Raw genomic sequence first — 19016 nt, 5'->3', positions numbered from 1 at the left:
GGAGCCTGCTCCCGTCCCCTTGCACAGGGCTCAATTGTAAGTTTGCCTGACTGAGGGATAAATGTGTCCAAACACTGACAGCCTGCACAGTCCTGCTGGTCTGGCACTGCTGGTAAGACTACACCCCCAACAAACCCTGTGTCACAAGATGAGTCTCAGCTCAATGGAGAATTAAGCAGCAGGGGGACATGGGACAGTCAGGGGATAGATATCCTGGGTGTGATTAACATGATCCAGATTTTCATGTTCTTTGAGCACCTTGCTGAATGCTGTGACCTTCCTGTAGCCTCGAGGTGCTTCAAAATATACTGGGAGCACCTAAAACATGGGTATGCACTAGTGATGACCAACAAGACTGAGACATGTGATGCCTTATTTCAAAGTAACCACTTTGCCATGCCCATTATCTGCACAGTCAAATGAAGACACACACAAAAAAACAATCCACACAACTAACACCATGAAATACTAATCCAAGCATCAATCTGAACCCCAGAGACAAAGAAAAAAACAGGTGCCACAAATAGTTAAAATAACAGAGTGATAGAGGACACTGGGGGGAGGGGTGGGGAAGGAGAGTGAAAGGTAGAGAAAGTCCAAGCGATGGTGAAATAGAGAGTGGCACTCAGGAAGAGGTCAGTGCAGAGCGGCTCAGTGTGAGGAGGTGTTAGACAAACACTTCAGAGGATACTTACAGGCATGAACGCATAGGAACTGCGGTAAGTTCAGAAAATAAGTTCTCTTCTTTTTGTCTTTAGTATAATTATCATTCAAAAGCATAGTTTTAATGAAACAGATGTATCCTGGTATTCTAAGGATGTACTGAAGTGTGAATATAAGAATCCTGTTTAACAGTCTTTAGATATCCATTCAGTGTAAAATGTGGACCCTTTAAATTTTCAGCCCCAACATTTGTAAGACTTAATTACATTACTGATACTTGTTTTAGCAGCCATGATGGTAAGGTGATGTGGTAGCCAGGCATTAAGGTTTAATATCCCCTTTCCACTGAGACACTTTACTCCTTAAGTCCAACCCCATCACCTAAAATGAAAAAGCATTTCAATGAGGGTTTTGTGAAATCAATAGCAGACTCAGTCTATAGAGCAACATGTGACACCAACGAGTCGCGGTGTGGGCTGGCACGAGATGAAGATGGCTATGAAAGGGTCGGAGGTGGCTGCTCTTAAATTCACAAGCATCATAGTTTGTGCTGTTTTACTCAGACAAGGAGCACCTGAGAAGACAGGTGAGTAGGCCACCAAAACATGCTACCAAATCCACTTTTTTATGTATTTGGTTACTATCTGTTTATTACACAATCTCTGATGCTATTTTATAGGAGGTGGCAAGGAAGACCAGAAATACGCCATTCTGAAGGAGATCATTTCAGAGTGGAGTAAAGGAGGTGGTGCAAATCCACAGAGAGCTCCCACTGAGACAAACACCAAGGATCAGTCTGTGCCCACTTGGATGAGGAATATCGTGGGGGGCTTAAAAACGCTTGGTCTACTTCCCAGCAGGAATATGCCTTCTTTAAACAAGCCAATTAACAGACATCGTCTCTCTGGCTTCCTCTACAACATCTCCATGTACCTTCAGGAGATGGGTGCTGAGTTGGAGGAGGAGCCGGCAGAGCCAGACGAGGAGCAGCTTTGGGAGAAAGTGCTGCATTATTTCCTGCAGTCTGAAGGAAACGCTGCCCAGAATCAGTGGAACGGCCGGGTACCACCCCGGCCCAGCGTTAGAGTGCAGGACTGGTTTCTGTCCCTCAGAGGTAGCCCACACTGGGACTGGCTCCTAGGCCTGCTGCAGAGCCTCATCACTCTATCAGAGCGTCAGTCTCACAGGCCCTTCTTGACTTTCATAGCTCAAAACTGGAGGACAGTGAGTGCTGTGCTGGAAGCTGCTCTTCAGGCTCTCGTCAGCGGGACCTACGGTCAGGCCAGTGCAGGCCTACAAAGCTTCATCTGTGCACTGAAGGGTCGCACTGACTGTGCCTTTAGTGTCAGCTGGCTTCAGCAGCTGCTGCAGTTCCTAGAAACACGCAGCTGGAAGCCTGTGGTTAGTTTGCACCCAGCAGGGGAAGCTGCTGAACACAGCAAGGGCTCGAATGCATTCGGACGTTTAAAGCCCTTCAGCTTGCCCCCTGAGGCCATGAGACAGAATGGGTTGTACGGAAATGCATCCGTGGATGAAATGGTAGCCACCGAGACGGAGGCAAACTCCATGCAAAGCTTGCTGCTGCAGGCTTTGTCACGTTCGGGTGGAGGCGAGCGAGGAGGCAATTTGGCACAGAAAAATTTAGCTCTCGTGCAGAGTTTGGATGGGCTGAGGAGGGGCCTCCTGCACAGGGTGGGCAGTTCTGTCTATGGCAACCTGAGGGAGAAAGTATCAAGAGTCACAATGGCGCTGCTTGATGACGTCAGCAGCCTGGTGGATATGCCACAGCCCAAAACCCGGAGCCGGTGCTCCGCTGGTGAGTATTTATATGAGATTTGGTCTAAAGTTGTTCTCACAATTAGAAGAAATAAAAAACAGGAGTTAAATTTATCTGATGTGGTTAGAAATCTTTGTTTTTTGCATTTAAACACAAACTAACATCAGAATCTTTTCATAATTTCATAATTAAATAAGGTCACACACCCTCTTCCTGTAGTTTCCATAAAAAGTGCTCGTTCAGAAAACAATTTTAACCCAGAGAAACCCCCCAGGGAGAGGACGGTGACAGTGAATGACACTGCTTTAAAAACGCTATAATCATCCTGGCCAGTGAGGGCATCTGTTAATCCTCCCATTGATGTCAGTAACTTTATATGTTGGGCATTGTTAGCCGAGCTGCAGTGTTACATCATCCATGGTTGTGTACTGCAGAAGCTTCCAGCTGCTTTTCCACTGCTTATTCACTTTGATTTCCAAATAATATTTCCTTTCTTATCGGTCTTCTTGAAGGCGACCTACGACAGCTCATCTTATGGTAAGATATATTAGAAATATAAATGACTACGTTTTTGATTTAATTTGATATATTTTGCATTAAATATCTAGCAAAACAAAACAGACATTGTTCTGTCTGTGCATTTGTAGGGGAATAAGGCACAACGTGATGTGGAACACTCAAGCTTTGGGTGTAAGCTCCCGGGGCCTCCCGAGCTCCCTCCCATTCCTGTCCTGCCCTTCCACTGAAGGAGATGAGCCAAGATCACCAAAATCACCAGCTCAGTCAACCCCAAAAGCCACTCCCGCTGCACGTAAAGCCTCCAACATAAAGCTTCACATTGAACCATTAACTGCACTTAACAGCCAGTCACAAACAGAGACTAAAGAGAGCACCGGTCAGCAGAAGGAGATGGAGTACTCCACCTCTACAGAAATCCTGGAGGCCGCATGTAATGAATCCATCCCAGGCTTGACCGGCGTCTCTAACTTCACTGTATTCCTCTATTGTAAACTGTTTGAAGGTGAGAATGGGTCAGTTAACCCTGCAATGGATCAGATGGAGCTCGACCTGCATGCTACGTGCTCTGATGCAGCCTGGTACCTGTCTGCTGCAGAGGAGGACTTCCTCTGGGTCCATGTCTGCAGCGAGTTCTTTGCCCATGAATTTAACAATACAGTGTGTGCCAACTCATCTTTCTGGCTGCAGAGAGCACATCAGGTAATGGATTACTTTTTAGATGAGTGAGCACAAGTGTCTTCTTGGAATTCAGCTTAGCAAGGAATACAAATTTGAGTTTTGGTTGCCTTTTTTTTTTAAATCTTAGCATACAGTCATGTGAAAAAATTAGGACATGCTGTGAAAGCCTGCAAGCATGTTTGGTCATATGGAAATTTAATATTCATTTTAACAATAGTGGGAGGTTCAAATGATAAAACGAAACAATTATAACTGAAGAAAACACATTTTAATGTAAAATGCAATACTTGAGTTAGGACACCGCTGCATTAATTCACATTAAAAATGGCCAAGGATTCGCTCACAGGCGAATCACATCAGTCGCACATGATTAAAACATCCTTACTCAGCATTTTAAAGGAGGCTTGCCCTGTTTAAACCTAAGACGCTGAGTTTGGTGTGCTCCTGACCATTGAAGTGAGAGTGAACACTATCATGAGATCAAAAGAGCTGTCTCAGGTCTTCAGATAGAAGATTGCAGCAGCTTATGAGTTTGGGAAGGGATTTGGAAAGATCTCAAAAGAATTTGAGGTCAGCGATTCCTTCCCAAAAATAGTCTACAAGTGGAGGACATTGACACAGGTCTGGCTGTCTGAGCAAGTTCACCCCGAGAGCAGAGTGCAAGATGCTAAAAGAAGTCTCCAAAACAATGTCTTCAGGCTGTTGCAACTTCTGATGTAAAATGCATGCCTCTACAATCAGAAATCAGACTGCACATGTTTAACTTGCATGGGAGAGGCCAGAGAGAACAAAGACTAGGACTTCTGGGATAATGGGCTGTACATGCAAATAATTCCTCAAAAATCTCACAGCTGAAGGAATTCTGCTGGATTGGAGGAAACCTTCCTCAGACCATGTCAGAGACTGATGGACGGCTACAAGAAGCATCACTGATGCTATTTCTAACAAAGGGGGTAACACTAGCTATTAGGGGGTTGGGTGTCCTAATGGTTTTCACAGTTAGAATACAAACTTTTGTTAATATCGTTTGTTTAATTAATACATTTAATATTTGTTGTTTATGTGCAATTAAATCTTTTGTTTCCAGAGTTAAGTCAAAACAAGATTCTTAATAAAGAACTGAATATTCTGTGGGTTGACTAATTTATTTTGTGCTGTTTCAGGCTGCAGTGACAAAGGACTATCATTTTTTTAACCAGACGAGCATAGATGAGCTGTGTGTGCAGCTTTCAGATGAGTCAATGTGGAATACAGGACTCAGTGAGAACTGTCTGGCTCAGTTGGGCGGCAGGTCTCTCAGTGCTCAGGCTTTCAGACACTGCTTTCTACCCAACAACTCAGTCCTGATCTCATCTCTGTGTGGCACTGACTCGCACCAGTCCTTGCCAGAGGGGAGGTGGGCTGCAGCATACTGTTCCAAAATACACAATGTCTCCCATGATGACACCACTTTGAAGACTTGTCAGTACAGAGAGTGGCCTGTGCAACATTTCACTAACTTCACCCTCCTGGAGCTCTGTGTGCAGACACGTGGACTGAGAGAGTACATTTGTCTGAATGCCACACTCTACTATCAGCTTTTAAGAACAAACCCTCAGTTTGCTGATATCTGTGCTGATCTGCTGGCTGAACAGGAAGACAGGAAGTGCTTCCTCCAGAGGTTTTTTGACATGCTTCCAGCACCTTATGACTTTGACACATCACAGCTGTGCGTGGACCCGGCACCACTGCTGATGGATGTCCTGCACAAGCTGAGCGTGTGTGAGGTCGAGATGGGAGAGCGTGAGGGTTTTTTAGTGGCGCTGGGATATGTGCTGCGAGTCTTAGATTTTATGGTGGGTCTCTCTTCGGGGCTGGACGAGGGAGAAAGAGAGGCAAGGCAGGGTCTGGGTCAGGCTATTCTCCTCTCCAGTCTCATCGACAACACATCCTGGTCCGCACTGCGGCCGGAAGCCTCCACGAGCGTTCTCCACACTGTGGGAGTGTTCCTACGCAGAGAGCAGAATGCCACACTAAAGGAGGACCTGCTGAGCTGCTTCAGTGTAAGATGCAGTTACTAACAGACATATTTGTTTAACAGACACACAATAAGTAAATAACCTGTTACTCCTGTTACATCAGCCTGTCCTCTGGGACCTCATCCAGCGTGATGACAACTCATCTGCTCTCAAGGTTCTGCTGCAGGTACTGAGCGTGTGCAGATTTACCCACATATAACACCTCACACATAGACACACTGAGAGTTACATTCAACTGAATCGCCCACCAGGAGTACCTCCAGATGCCAAGAGACAGCATTCGTACTCTAGTGATGTCGGCTGAGAAGGATGCAGTCAAGAGATTTCTCTCCCACATGCATCGAAGCTGGGATCAGCTTCAGGTTGAAACCAGCCAGGTTTGTTCTTCAACTTTTTGTACTTAAATATGTTTATTACTAAAGCTTCCTCTGTGTAAGAAGCTAATTAGCTGGATAAATACACATAAATGAGCCCTTGTTGATTTCACTCAGTAAAACCATTCATCACAGAGTAAGGAGATGGAGAAGAATTGTAATGTGTTTTCTTTCATATGCATTTCTTTTGATTGGTGGTTATTACAGTAGGTTGCACTGTATTGCTTCTGCTTTATTTGGATTCACGTCATGGTCCATGCATAGTTAAAGAGTGCCAAATTGAATCCACGTCCATTCCTGTCCGGCGTTTTGTTTTCTCTGTCAGGCCTCTCAAAAAGAGTTGCAGGCCATGGAAACAATGACAGCAGCTTTCATCCACAAGTTCCCGCGAGTGACCCCAGAGCTGTTTGTGGACCTTTCTCAGTTCATTCCCTTTATGTCTGTCTCTGACATAATGAGCTTCCCAGCCTCCCTCATCGTCAATGACAGCGTGTGAGTTGTGGGCCAAACGTGGTCATAGTTAATGTAAAACTTCTCAATGTGACACTAACAGCTTCTGCAATGCTCTTCAGATTGACAGCCATCCGTGATCACAGCTCGGGGATGAAGTCCCTGCAGAAAAAGGCCTTTGTAAAAAGACTCCTGCAGTCTAGCGTGGTGGGTGATGTCCCTACATGGCCACCATACTTTCTCAGCTCCATCCTCCCACTTCTGCCTTACCTCCCAGTCAGTCATTTTCAGCAGCTGACATCACAGCAGGTTTGAGGGCATTTCTCTGATTGACATATTCTTACATGACTTTATCTCTTTTCATTAATGAATACCTACATGAATAAATGCTTCCATACACCAACCAATACCAACACGTATGTGAGGTTTTAGAGAAAAGTGTTCTCCACCGCCACTATTAAAGACCTACTTTACCACCATGAAACTTTCTTTTCACTCTGCATGCTTTTTTCGTCATTGTAATCCTCTCGGTCAGCTTGCTCCTTTGGTGGAGTTACTTGGCAATGGCAGTCTGGATGGAGTAAGGGGGCGCCATGTGCTGCGGACCCTCTTCAGTAGGAAGATAAATGTGACTGGTGACAACATAATGAGGTGGGATCCAGATACCTTAAACTTATCCAAACTTATCCATGTCTAGAGTATTGTGCAAAAGTCTTGAGCCACCATTTCTTTAAATTTTGCTTCCGAGGAGTCAGACTTTCTTTCAAAATTTCTGAGTAGTCTAGACCAATAGAGCAATAGTTTTTCTTTTTCTTTGGACATTGGCTGCTTTTTCACTCATTTTCAGACCAGTTCTGTATGTGATCAACCACTTAACACCAGCCTGTGAGTCACTCAGATATACCTGTTTAGGTGCTGCAAAAACATATAATTTATTCCCATTTTGTAGTTGAATCTTTGAAGACAACAAAAGATAATACAGTTTGACAAGCATGGTCCGTCAGCTGATCCGTCTGCTGTTCACCGAAACCTCATCAGAATTAGACTCAGTGGAAGGGTGACTGCCATTCTTAAGAAAAGGGAAAAAGGGAGAAAAGGCAGAGGTATGCCTCAAGGACTGGACTGAAAATGAGTGGCAACATGTTGAAATCCTCATCACTATGTACAGAGGAGGTTAGGAGAGATAGTCTGAAGCCATCTGTAAAACACGGTGGAGGCTCTGTCATGGTTTGGGCTGCGTTCCAGCCAGTGGTGATGAAGATCCTGTCAAAACTGATGGAAATATAAAAACTAACATCTAATTTTTATCCACCATCAAATAGCATATAGAAAGCATCTGATTGGCATTTTTAAATGTTATTGTTATTTTTTTTTCCAGAATGACAACAATCCCATACACACTGTTAGTTCAGTAAAAGCAAATGGAAAAAAACACACAATGGATCACTATCAGTCATGGATTGGCCTCCCCAGACTGAAGCAGTCAACATGACTGAAGCATGCTTAAATAAACTGATGCCCCTATTTCCAATTTCCTGTGCCAACTGTAAAGAAATTAGGTATGTTTAAAGACTTTTGCACAATAATATTTCTTTGGTATTGTTTTTGCAAAGGAAGTTAACATGAATCTGGGGTCCATAGTTGTAGCTTAGAGGGCCCACAGCAATTTTCTTTTTTCCCAGAAAGTCAAGCTGATGATGATTAATAACAATAGTGAATCTCATTTTAATCAGACGCAATGCAACATATGTTATCTTTATTGTGCTGTAGTTTATTCATTCTGTAAGGATCTCTGTATTTAGCTGTGATTTATTTCATAATTGAACCCTTCATTTTGAAGTCTATTACAAAAAGCATTATGCCATTGAACTTAATGTTAAATCAAGTGATCAGAAAAGTGAATGAGTGCCTTTTGCAGATTAGGAGTCCTTGCGTGCTACATGGATCCATCCGACTTGGGCTCATATCTTCAGGACTCTGCTGTAGCCTCTGCTCTCTGGCAGCAGCTGTCTCAGTGCATATCCAAGGGCTTTGTCAGTGCCGGTGGCAGGGTGAGGGGCATGGGACAACTTCAGGTTACAGTCTCAAGTATGTTTTCATGGCATGTCTGACTAACTCTGTTTCACTGTGTCTTATGAATAGCTGTCTTCTTGGTTAATACCAGCAGTTCAGACCCTGAATGTCAGCAGCATGGCTCCTCTGGAGCTGTCTGCTCTCAGTGGTCTGCTTCCCCAGTTGGGAGCTTCTTTTCTGCTGTCACTCCCCTCAGATCAACTGCTGGAAGTCCTGTCACAGCCAGGATTACACACATATTCCCCAGCACAGGTCAGCAGGGAATTATTTCTCTTGTCATGCTTATCTTCTTCCTCCCCAAGTGTCACTGTAAATGTATAAATTTGAGTTGCATTTCGACAAAGTTTCCGATTTGTCAGGACAACTTCTAGTTGTTTTTATAAGGTGATGTGAAGCGTGTAGCAGTGGACCCCCCCTTTTCAGAGAAATGAAATGCTAACCTTTACTGAAATATGTAATGCCAGGGATTTTTGGCATAAATGTAAGTCTACTATTAATTTGCATATAACTAATGAAAAGCAGGGAATAAACAGAGATGAAATATGTGTCCTGTGTGAACTTTCTTAAAATGTGGGTGTCTTGTTGGCAGACTTATTTTTTAATGCTCTTTGCAGGCATTTAAAATGTTATCCAAGATTTTGAAGGACACCAACGTAAGTGAAAATTTTAAAAATATTTGTGCTGAATTCCGTCCAGCTGCACTGTCACCTCTGAGTTTTTCTCCTCCCGCCAGCTCACCATGGAAAAACTGTGCCGACTGAAGCCGTTACACTCCGGTCTCTCCCCTGCTGTGCTCAGAGACCTCCAGTGGGCTGAGATCAGTGAAGCTGTCCACTGCCAGTGCTGGAGAACATTGCTAACTGAGCTTAAGCCTGGCCATAGAGCCATGCTATACAATGCAATGCAGGAGGTGACGGAGCTTTGTTTCTTCTCCTCTGCTTCTTCTCACTTTTCTAATCTTATGGTTTATTATTTCCCCTCTGGTGCCGCATTGAGTAAAAAAGACATTTGAGCAGGTTGTGACAAATTAGATTCAATAAAGCATAAATTCACATTTCTTATTGTGGTTCTGTTTCAGCAGGCTCTGCACAGAGACACAAGGAACACCACTCTGCAGCTAAACTGTCTTTTACCATTTGTCCCTCTGAGGGAGCTGATGCAGACCATGAGTGCTGAAATCATTTCAAGAAGCATCAGCGTGTACAGGGACATAGACTGGTCGCCACACCAGGTGCACCCTTTTACTTTAATCCCTTTTTTTGCGTGCTGTTTAACATCACATTCATATAACAACAATAGCTCTTTTACAAAAGAAGAAACTGTTAGCAGCTTCAGTTTTCGCCCCCATTAATCTGCAACTCATAGGATATGCTTCAGGAGGCCCTTTCAGGATATTAATACTCCATTCACATCAGCTGCCATCAAGCTAATTAGTTTGGATGTTGTACAATGATGTGGAGGAGTACAGCATGAATTAATAATTGGCTACCTTAAAGGGGTTTTGTCACAGCCAAAATTGTTTTAGCCTGCTTTCACCACCTATTCTCAGCCCAACAAGACTTCAGTCAAACAAATGAAGTTCCTTTTCTCTCATTATCTTCCCTGATATGTGCAGTAATTGGACTGATCATTGGGTCAGTGTTAAACCTTAAATTTCCTCTTAAAAACAGTACTAAATGTTTATATGAGCATTATGAATTAAACACTTGTCAAAGTGATCTTAAATTTCACCTAAAACCAATACTGCTGCATATATATAGTATAGAGACATTTATGATTTCTGGGGCTGATGCCAGCAGAGTGTGGTTGTTTATGCTGGTTTATTATGAGGATCACTCTACAGATTAAAGTGAATCTACAGTGATAAAATCTTGACTGTTCTACACATACTGCTGGCTGTTTGCTCCAATTCACATTTCCTCTAAGCTGGTAGCATAATTTCTCTTTTACTTTGCCATGTTTACAGTTGCCCTTAGCTGTAGTGGAGAAAAATACCATCAACAGGAGGCAGAGCATCTGTGCTCATATTAGTCAGTCTCACATGAAGGAGGAAACTATCGTGAAGGACTGAGTGTCATATACAGTCTCCTTCTATTATGACGTGCTACATGGAAAAAAAAGGATAGAATGGCAACTGAGCTGAAGTCACGTTTCTGGTTAAACAACGTGATGACACTATTTCTGAACTAACCTGCAATATGATTTTCATATTGTACAATATACAGATGATATCTCTGGTTAACCAGCGTCTGCTGATAAATATCCTCCAACCAGTGTGTGTGCATATAGAGTGGCTAAAATAAAAATTGAACACCAATTTTCTAAGTATATTTCTAGAGGTTCTATTGATGTGACATTTTCAGCAAACGTCTGTAACAACCCATCCAATTCACACATGTAAAGAAGTCAAACTATAGATGTCCATAAATTATGTTATGTGTACAAATGGCAATACTAAAGTATATAAGGGACCAATTGTTCATCACCGTTTAGGGAATTGATTTTTATTTTCCTGTTGGGGCTAAAAAAACTTGCCTTATTGTAATATCTGGAAACTGGTTTGAGTTTCTTTCTTGATTTTAAAGAAACGCACAGTCAAAATGCTGACTCATGCTGTTCCTTTTCTTTACAGACTCAGTTTCTATTCAGTAAGATCCATGAATTTCTAAACATTACCACCAAGTCAGTGAGGTAGGTTTCACCCCAGCCAAAGCACTGATTTAATAATTCATTTAATATTTTGATTGCAAGCTAAAATAAAAACACAACAGAAACATCTGAAGTTTCATTTTCAGTCAGACATCCGCTTAGAAAACAGTCTAAATAATGACTTCTTTCTCACTCATAGAGATCTGGGTCATATCGCTGGTGGAATGAGCTGTGACTTTCTGAAGCTCTGGACCAATGATACAGATTTTGTAGAGCTGCTTCAGTTTGTTAGTGAGCTGCCTGGAGGCACAAGACCTGCTCTGGTGAGGAATGTGAGCCATAAAAATTTATGTTTCCATGAAAATGCATTTTTTCCCTGTACTAACAAGTTCAGATATGCCACCAGCGAAAATGTATCATAGAGGAACTGAGAAGACAACCTAAACTCGACCTCAATATTTTGAGTTCTGCGTTTTCTGCAACATTGCCGTAAATATCACCTCCTTATATTTGTATTTTACTCTTTTTTTCTGAATAAATGTTTTACTGTTTCTCTCGGGTGACTGCATTTACACCCATGCTCTGCTCTTTTCCAGGGTGACCATGATAGAGAGACTCTCTAATACATCCCTCAGAGCCATTTTGGACCACGTTCAAGCACAGTTTGCTGATTTTCTCAGACTGCCACATTATAAACAGACCAATTTAGCCGAGAAGGCCTTAACTGAGCTGGTAAAACACCCAAAATAACAGCTTATCATGCAAGATGGGCACAAGTTAACACATGTTTTAGCACATTTTAGACTCTCTGTTGCTGTAGGAAGTAAACTTTATCAAGCTCAAATACCAAATTCTGCAAATTCCCAAAGTAATAAAATTCTAAACCATTATAATGAGAATTCAGAGCAAACCGAAAAGAAGAAGAGCATTTTCTCGATGAGTTAAATCAGGGCTTCAGTTAGTGTTTGTGTGTCGCGTATTTGATTTGTTTTAACTCATTAATTTTGCAGAAAGAACATTTGTGTGTTCAGGCTTTTCAAGCAGGCGGTTGTAGTATTTAGAGAAAAACAGATGGAGAAAGTGCTTCAGAACATAACCCGCCTTTATCCTCTCAGCAGCTTTTCACACAAGTGAAGTCATTTCAGTGTGAAATCCTGGTAATCCGGGACGTCTCTCTCTGTATGTCGTGCTCCGCAGGGCTCTTCTCTGTCTGAGGGGCAGATTGATGGCACCGCTCTGGATACCCTCGGACCTTTGCTGCCTTTCTTAGACAGGGACAGTTTGGCTCTGGTGGACAGACGAGCGGTGGCTCTGCGGCTGGAGGAGATGAGAAATTTCTGCCTTCCTAAAGAGGCTCTGAGGGATATCAGTGCTCTGCTCACCCAGAAAGAACTGCTTGGGTAAAGCAACACATGTGTAGGAGTTTTAACACCTCAAGATAAGAATTTAAATATTGTTATTATTATTTTTGGATTTACACAAACAAGCAGCATAAGCACCGAAAAATGAATTAATTAGAAAAAAAAGGTCACACCATGAAAAACTTAAATCGAAAATATATCAAACAGCACTGTGGAAGTCATGAAATGTAAGCCTGTAAAAATATATGTAAAGAAATCAAGCCCACCACATCATTTTTTAAATTTATCATATCTTTTATAAGTTGAAATATACTGACATAAAGGTCACGACTGCAGGATCAGCACACTCTCTTTTAGTTTCACTCCATCTTTTCTCTTCTCCTAACCTATCGCAAGTAACTGGGCACTAGTCTCATAAATATCTGTCTGTACATCGTACAGACAGATATCGTACAGACAATTTATGTGATAGTTCAATCTGGACCGCAATAGTGCTGCTGCCCAGTGCTGTAGCAAATCGGATATTTCACACACAAATAATGCACCAGCTTGGTTGTCTGAATCATTTTTGTACATTTTAGCCCCAACTGATCTCAAGTGACCCTGAAACCAGTACATACAATAATAACCTGTTACAAAATACCACCTCCAATTCAATTCAGTTTCGTTCATAGAGCACTAAATCACAACGAGAGTCGCCTGAAGTGGTGTTATAGCGACCCTACATTAATACAGAGACGACGCCCTCTAAGCAAGCGCATGGTGACAGCGGGAAGGAAAAACTCCCTTTTAACAGGAAGACACCTCCAGCAGAACCAGGTTCAGGGAGGTGCAGCCATCTGTTACACATAGCTGGGGGGCAGGGGAGGGGGACAAGACAAAAGACACTGTGGAAGAGAAACAGAGACAGATAATAACTAATGGTTAAATACAGTCTGCAGTCTGTCAAGCTGAGGATTATTCCGAGTGAAATGAAATGAGTGGTCTCATTATGTGGCCTCAACTTTTAACAATTTGCAAAACAAAGCTTCTTGGTCCAAAATACAGTAAAATATACTAATCGTCTTACACTGACCTGCAAACTTTGTCTTTCAGACACAATCCACATCCATTTATGGAGAGTAGAATAATGGTGTAAAATACAAGCCCATTTGGGAAATCCCAGCACTGCTCCTGCACTAACACGTGGATTGTCACAATTCGGAGGATTAGGACCCAAATGTAAACTCAGGAGACGAGCAAGATTTAACAACTGTCAGCCGTTTAATGAGGCTGGGTGTAGAAGTCCCACACAGCAATACAAAATCCACAAAGGCACAAAGAGAATCACACAGGGCTTGATAACTGGTTAAAAAGACACTGAGACGAAGAACCAAGGAATGACAGGACTATATATACTCAAACACACACTGAGGGCTAGAGTCACAGCTGGAGAAACAACATGTAGATGAAACTAATTATGATTAAAGTGCAGGGAGAGAGCGACTTACAAAATAAAACAGGAAGTAAGAAATAATAACTGAACCTCTGTGGATGCAGAGACAGGAACATTAAGCTAACAAAACATACTAACAGAACACATACTCAGAACATGAGAGGAACAGACTTACAGACTTACTTGATAAACATCACTAAGACCCCGAAACTCTAAAAAAAGAATATAAATCAAATCCCAGACAATAAACACAACTCCTAAATTTCAAAGAACTAATAAAACCCCGGCTCCACAACCCAGGATAATAAGAGATTTCCCACTTTAAGCAGCAGTAATGAATACCTATTCTTGTTTTCCAGAGAGCCATCCAAGTGGCAAATTGGAGATGTAGAACATTTGGGTCGACTGGTGTTTGCTCTCTCAACGAAGCAGATTAACTCCATTCCACTGGTAAGCAGCAAAAATCATTCAAATAACTACATTTATTTTACTTTCACTGGCTTTCTTGGAGAGATTTTGACCTGCAGGAATTCATAATAAGGGTTTCTGCTGTACAGTCAGTGCTGAATAAAGACACTGTGGAGCAGGTCCTGGTGGGTCAAAGGCGCTGGGAAGACAGCATTACTGGTGGCGTGTGCATTACCCAGTGTATTGACCAGCATCGCCAGAGACAGCAGACTCAGAGCCTCATTCGGGGCATTGTGAAAGCACGGAGCCGGAGGGCAAAAAGTTCAGTAAATGTTTCTTTAAGTGCATGCTCTGTTTAACGCATTTTACATAGCTCTGTTAACCAGAACATATAAATGCCACCTTTTAGCATCTTTTCACTGAATCCGCATGTGTGGGTTTTTTCTTTCTTGAGCAGTGCCGGTTCCAAGCTGTGCAGACATTAGAGGGACATATCCTTCAGCTTGGACATCCACTCAGCTCAGCCGAATGTCACAGGAGGAACTGAAACAGTGCGTAGAGGTGTTTGGTCAGGATTCTTTGCTGAGCTCAGAGCAGCGCCGGTCACTGTGGGTGAAACTCAGACAGGTCAGTTAAACTCCACTTACAGGACCATCCCCCACAGCACTCAAATTGTCCTCCTCTTTATATTTCTCTGTATATATCATCCCTTAAGATTGCTTCAGGGTCTGTCAGAGCGGGGCTCTTCTGTCTCTCCTTCATGTTTAGATTTTGACCCCATGAGGTGGATCTAAAACAAAAGTGGTAGCAATATATGTTCCAAAAGTGTGATCAAAAATCTATAAGAGGTGCTAAAGAATTAAAATAATTGTGAGATATAGAGAAAAAAAAATAGACTGTTGTGTCTTAGCTAAAAAAAACCCCATTCAATCCAGTTGTTGAGTCCAGTCAGAGAGCTGAGTGAAGATCAGGTGCTGGAGCTGGGCTCACTGGTGACTGAAATGCGAGAGAAGGACCTGCAAGACACTAAACTCTCTAATCCAGGTGTTTTGGCACATCTGGGCACACTGACAGACTGGAGCCCTAAAAAGGTGAGCTATTTTAAAAAATTATTTATTAATTTATTCTCTAAAACAGATGGGTGACAAATTAAAGTAAAACCAGCCTAAACTGTTGGCACTGAATCTATAAGCATGTGAAGTTTTAAAGAAGGGTTTGAACCGGGTTCTTCTGTGTTTTGAAGTTTGAAAATAAAGTCCAAATCTCCCATAGGGATGCAAATGGGTTCAGATGTAGAGACTCTGGGCTCTATTGCCCGATTCATGTCTTTTGCAAAGTCTTCAAATGATTTAGTGTCTGCCACCAGGATCATTTATTTCATTATGGGATAAAGATAGTCACTCAGACCATGGGTATGCAGACCATGTCAGCATACCCAGTGCATAAGATTCACTGACTGCATTGTTGAAGGCTTTTCCTTTGAATTTGACCCCCAAATTTATGAAAATAAGTTGCAGAATCAAAACTTGAGTGTATTAATATGAAAATTTGTGGTTTCTGTCTGACTTTTCAGATGAGAGCAGTGATTTTGAATGTGCTGCGGAAACGCAAACTTAAAGTGGAGCAGTTAACAGTTGTTGATCTGGCAGCGTTTGGCCATCTGATCTGTGGTCTGCATCCCTCTGAGATAAAAAAACTGAGCCCCTACAACTTCAGGTCAGTGATATAAATTGCTTACCCACACTACATGCACTTAGCTCTAGCTCTAGCTACAACAGAAACATGTAAAAGCAAGAAGGAGGAAACACAGCGATCCAACTTTATAAACAAATTATCCAGCATATGTACGGGAACAATCACAAACTGACAGATGTCAAACATAGCTATCAGCTTAGTTTGACATGATGGGGGAAAAAAATATCTGTCAAATAATGCTACTCTCACAATCTGTCAAAGTAATAGCTCATAATGAAACTCCCTCCTGCTGCAAAACAAAACTATCTGCTGTGGTTTTATGAATAAAAGAGCTGATATCACATGAACCTGCTAGCAGATGCTAACCAACAGCAGGCGGGAGCACGATTCTGAGCAAAACAAAGCCAGTGAAAACGTTTTCTATCCTCAGAGGAGGAATAAAATCTTGAATCTTTCCCCCCAAACTGCAGTATGGCTGTTGTGTTCCTGCGGGAGACATCCCTGCCATGCACAGAGCAGCAGATGGAGGCATTGACAAGCTGTTTGTCCAGACCACAGGCCTTTGGTCCAGTTAATACTTGGGGACCAGAAGTTTTCACTGAAATTGGGACGTTGGCAGGTATAGTAGAGCATAATATCCCTTGGGTGTAAACTCTTTTTGATTAACTTTTTTAAAAATTGTTTCTTTTTAAAGAGGAAATGACAGCTCTTGGATGGATAGGTACAATTAAAAGTATCCCTGAGGGTACAGGCTCGGAAGTAAGAGGAAATGTTTCTCTACACTCCTCCTGTGATGTGACATGAGAAACATTAATTATCTCACTATAGCGCTCCTCTCTCTCTCTCTCCCTCTATGTCCAGCGGGCCTGCCAGACATGGTGCTGTCAGCCCTGCTACAAGAACAAGTGGGGGGAATCACCCCTGAAGCTATCGCCCTGATATCACCAAAAAAGATGGCAGTGAGTTTCATCACTTGTTTTAAAGCCGATTTTTAGCTCCATAATTTTATTCTTAGATCCAGTAGAGTAGCTTTGCATGATTCACAGATTAAAATAATCCTTATGTTTTTTATTCTGGCCCTTGGTGAAGCAAGCAGTCTTAGGTCATTTCCCTTTAAGTCAGCTCTCTTCTGATTGAGTGCCCTCTGCAAACAGAAGGTCTGCAGAGCAGGTGGGCAGTGATTTCCTTGCTTACAGCTGGAGACATCTATGTATCTGAGACAATCATTTTAAGGACATGCATAGCCAAGAGCTCTCTCTTTTTCACATGACTACATATTCAGTCATTCTCTTTTATCTTTTTGAAAATGATGAAAAACATTTTTTTAAGCTTGTGGTTTTCATCAAATGAATATTAAATAAGTAAATATCATAAATAATGCACTAAATTACAGTGGGCCTCAAAAGGGTTTGTCTGTGATTTTTAATTGGACAGATAAACAGAACAGGATAGTTTTTTTTTGCTGTAATACACATAATATAACATTTTATTTATATACAAATTACTGAACTCGCCATAAAAATGTGCAACTCTGGAAATAACTGAGAAATGTCAAATCAAAGAAAACCTGATGCCATGTAATGTCTGCATTCCTGGAAATGAAAAATATATATTTTTTTGTGTTGGGTGTGCGCCTGACAGGTGGTGTTTAGTGCAGTTCAGTTGTCATGGTTGAGTGTGGAGCAGGCGTGGGCTGTCACTGAGGAGCAGTGGGCAGAGCTGGACAAGGAACAGAGACATGCTGTTGGATTAGCTCAATACGAAGGAGATGTTCTGCTGGAGCTGAGAGGCGGGTGTCTTTAGAAACAATACAACTGATAACCTCCCCCATATTTAGTCTGTTAAAGCCACTCTGCATGATACTTGTTTCTGATAAGCACTGAATAAGATTTGTGTTTTTGTTCATGATGTATTCTGTTCTCCTTCTTCCACAGGAAGAAACTTGGCTCCAGCAGCCCTGAACAAAGACATCTTCACTTTATGCTCACTGGCTTTGCACCTCTTCTTGTGGCAACTTATTTAAAAGACTGGAAGAACATTTAATTGTCCCTTTGACCTGGTATCATCATATTTGTACTTCAAATAAATAATTTGAACTGTTCTGTTTCGTCTGCGTGCTATTCCTTTAACTTGCATTGCTCTTGATTGTGCTTGGCTGCACATGTTTCTCTCTTATGCGGGTTATCAGCTTGGCAGAATATAAATGAGTTTATGTAGGTGTTTTGTCTGTAATGTTCTTTTGTTAGAACAATCTCGCTGCAATAATTAATGTTTGACAGAGGATAAGACTTTCAGAAATTTGAGATATTTCATTACATTAATACACCGTGGTCTATACACTCATCAGACAATTTATTAGGCTCTGTATGCTGCTACTGGGTTGGACTTGCTGCAAATCTGTTGGTTGCACATCCATGATCTGAATCTCCTGTTTCATCACATCCTAAATGTGCTCTACTGAATAGAGATCTGGTCACTGTGGAGGCCATTTGAGTACAGTGAACTCTTGCCATGTTCAAGAAAGCACTTTGAGATGATTTGAGCTTTGTGACATGGCCCAAAGCAGCCATTAGACGATGGATAAACTGCAGTCATAAAGGGGTAAGCCTGTGGTGTTTACACAATGCTCAGCTAGAACTATGGAACCTAAAGTGAGCCAAGAAAATTTTCACCACACCATTACCGCGTCACCAGCAGCCTGAACAGTTGACACAAGGCAGATTCGTTCAATGCGTTCATGCTATTTACTCCAAATTCTTACCCTACCATCTGAATAATGCAGCAGAAATCAGTACTCATTGTACCAGGCAATGTTTTTCACATCTTCTATTGTCTAGTTTCAGTGAGCCGGTGTAAATTTGCAGTCTTAGTTTTCGCATCTTAGCTGACAGGATTGGCATGTGGTGTGGTCTTCTG

General features: G+C 42.1%; 2 protein-coding genes across 2 annotated transcripts in view; one reads left to right on the top strand and one right to left on the bottom strand.

The window, feature by feature from the left end:
- The window catches only part of gfod2 (glucose-fructose oxidoreductase domain containing 2), a 317249-nt gene that overhangs the window by 157075 nt on the left and 141158 nt on the right, over positions 1 to 19016 (bottom strand). The gene's annotated exons all lie outside the window — the stretch shown is intronic.
- Positions 1150 to 18155, top strand: LOC309710079 (stereocilin; the record flags this gene model as incomplete). The annotated part of the gene is made up of 29 exons (XM_082539274.1): positions 1150 to 1249; positions 1343 to 2479; positions 2953 to 2977; positions 3088 to 3658; positions 4801 to 5679; positions 5759 to 5821; positions 5907 to 6032; positions 6355 to 6521; positions 6602 to 6788; positions 7015 to 7130; positions 8398 to 8530; positions 8622 to 8804; positions 9167 to 9205; positions 9286 to 9462; positions 9634 to 9783; positions 11185 to 11243; positions 11401 to 11524; positions 11608 to 11690; positions 11798 to 11933; positions 12399 to 12601; positions 14357 to 14447; positions 14555 to 14726; positions 14863 to 15032; positions 15341 to 15496; positions 15979 to 16121; positions 16571 to 16719; positions 16962 to 17059; positions 17742 to 17893; positions 18039 to 18155. 29 exons carry the CDS (start codon positions 1150 to 1152, stop codon positions 18121 to 18123), a joined length of 5874 nt encoding a protein of 1957 aa, XP_082395400.1. The 3' UTR covers positions 18124 to 18155.

Source organism: Aulonocara stuartgranti (genome assembly GCF_965226115.1).
Source record: "Aulonocara stuartgranti genome assembly, chromosome: 1".
Taxonomy (NCBI): Eukaryota; Metazoa; Chordata; class Actinopteri; order Cichliformes; family Cichlidae; genus Aulonocara; species Aulonocara stuartgranti.
The sequence above is the reverse complement of the archived record's forward strand: the minus strand, read 5'-3'. Positions and strand labels throughout refer to the sequence as shown.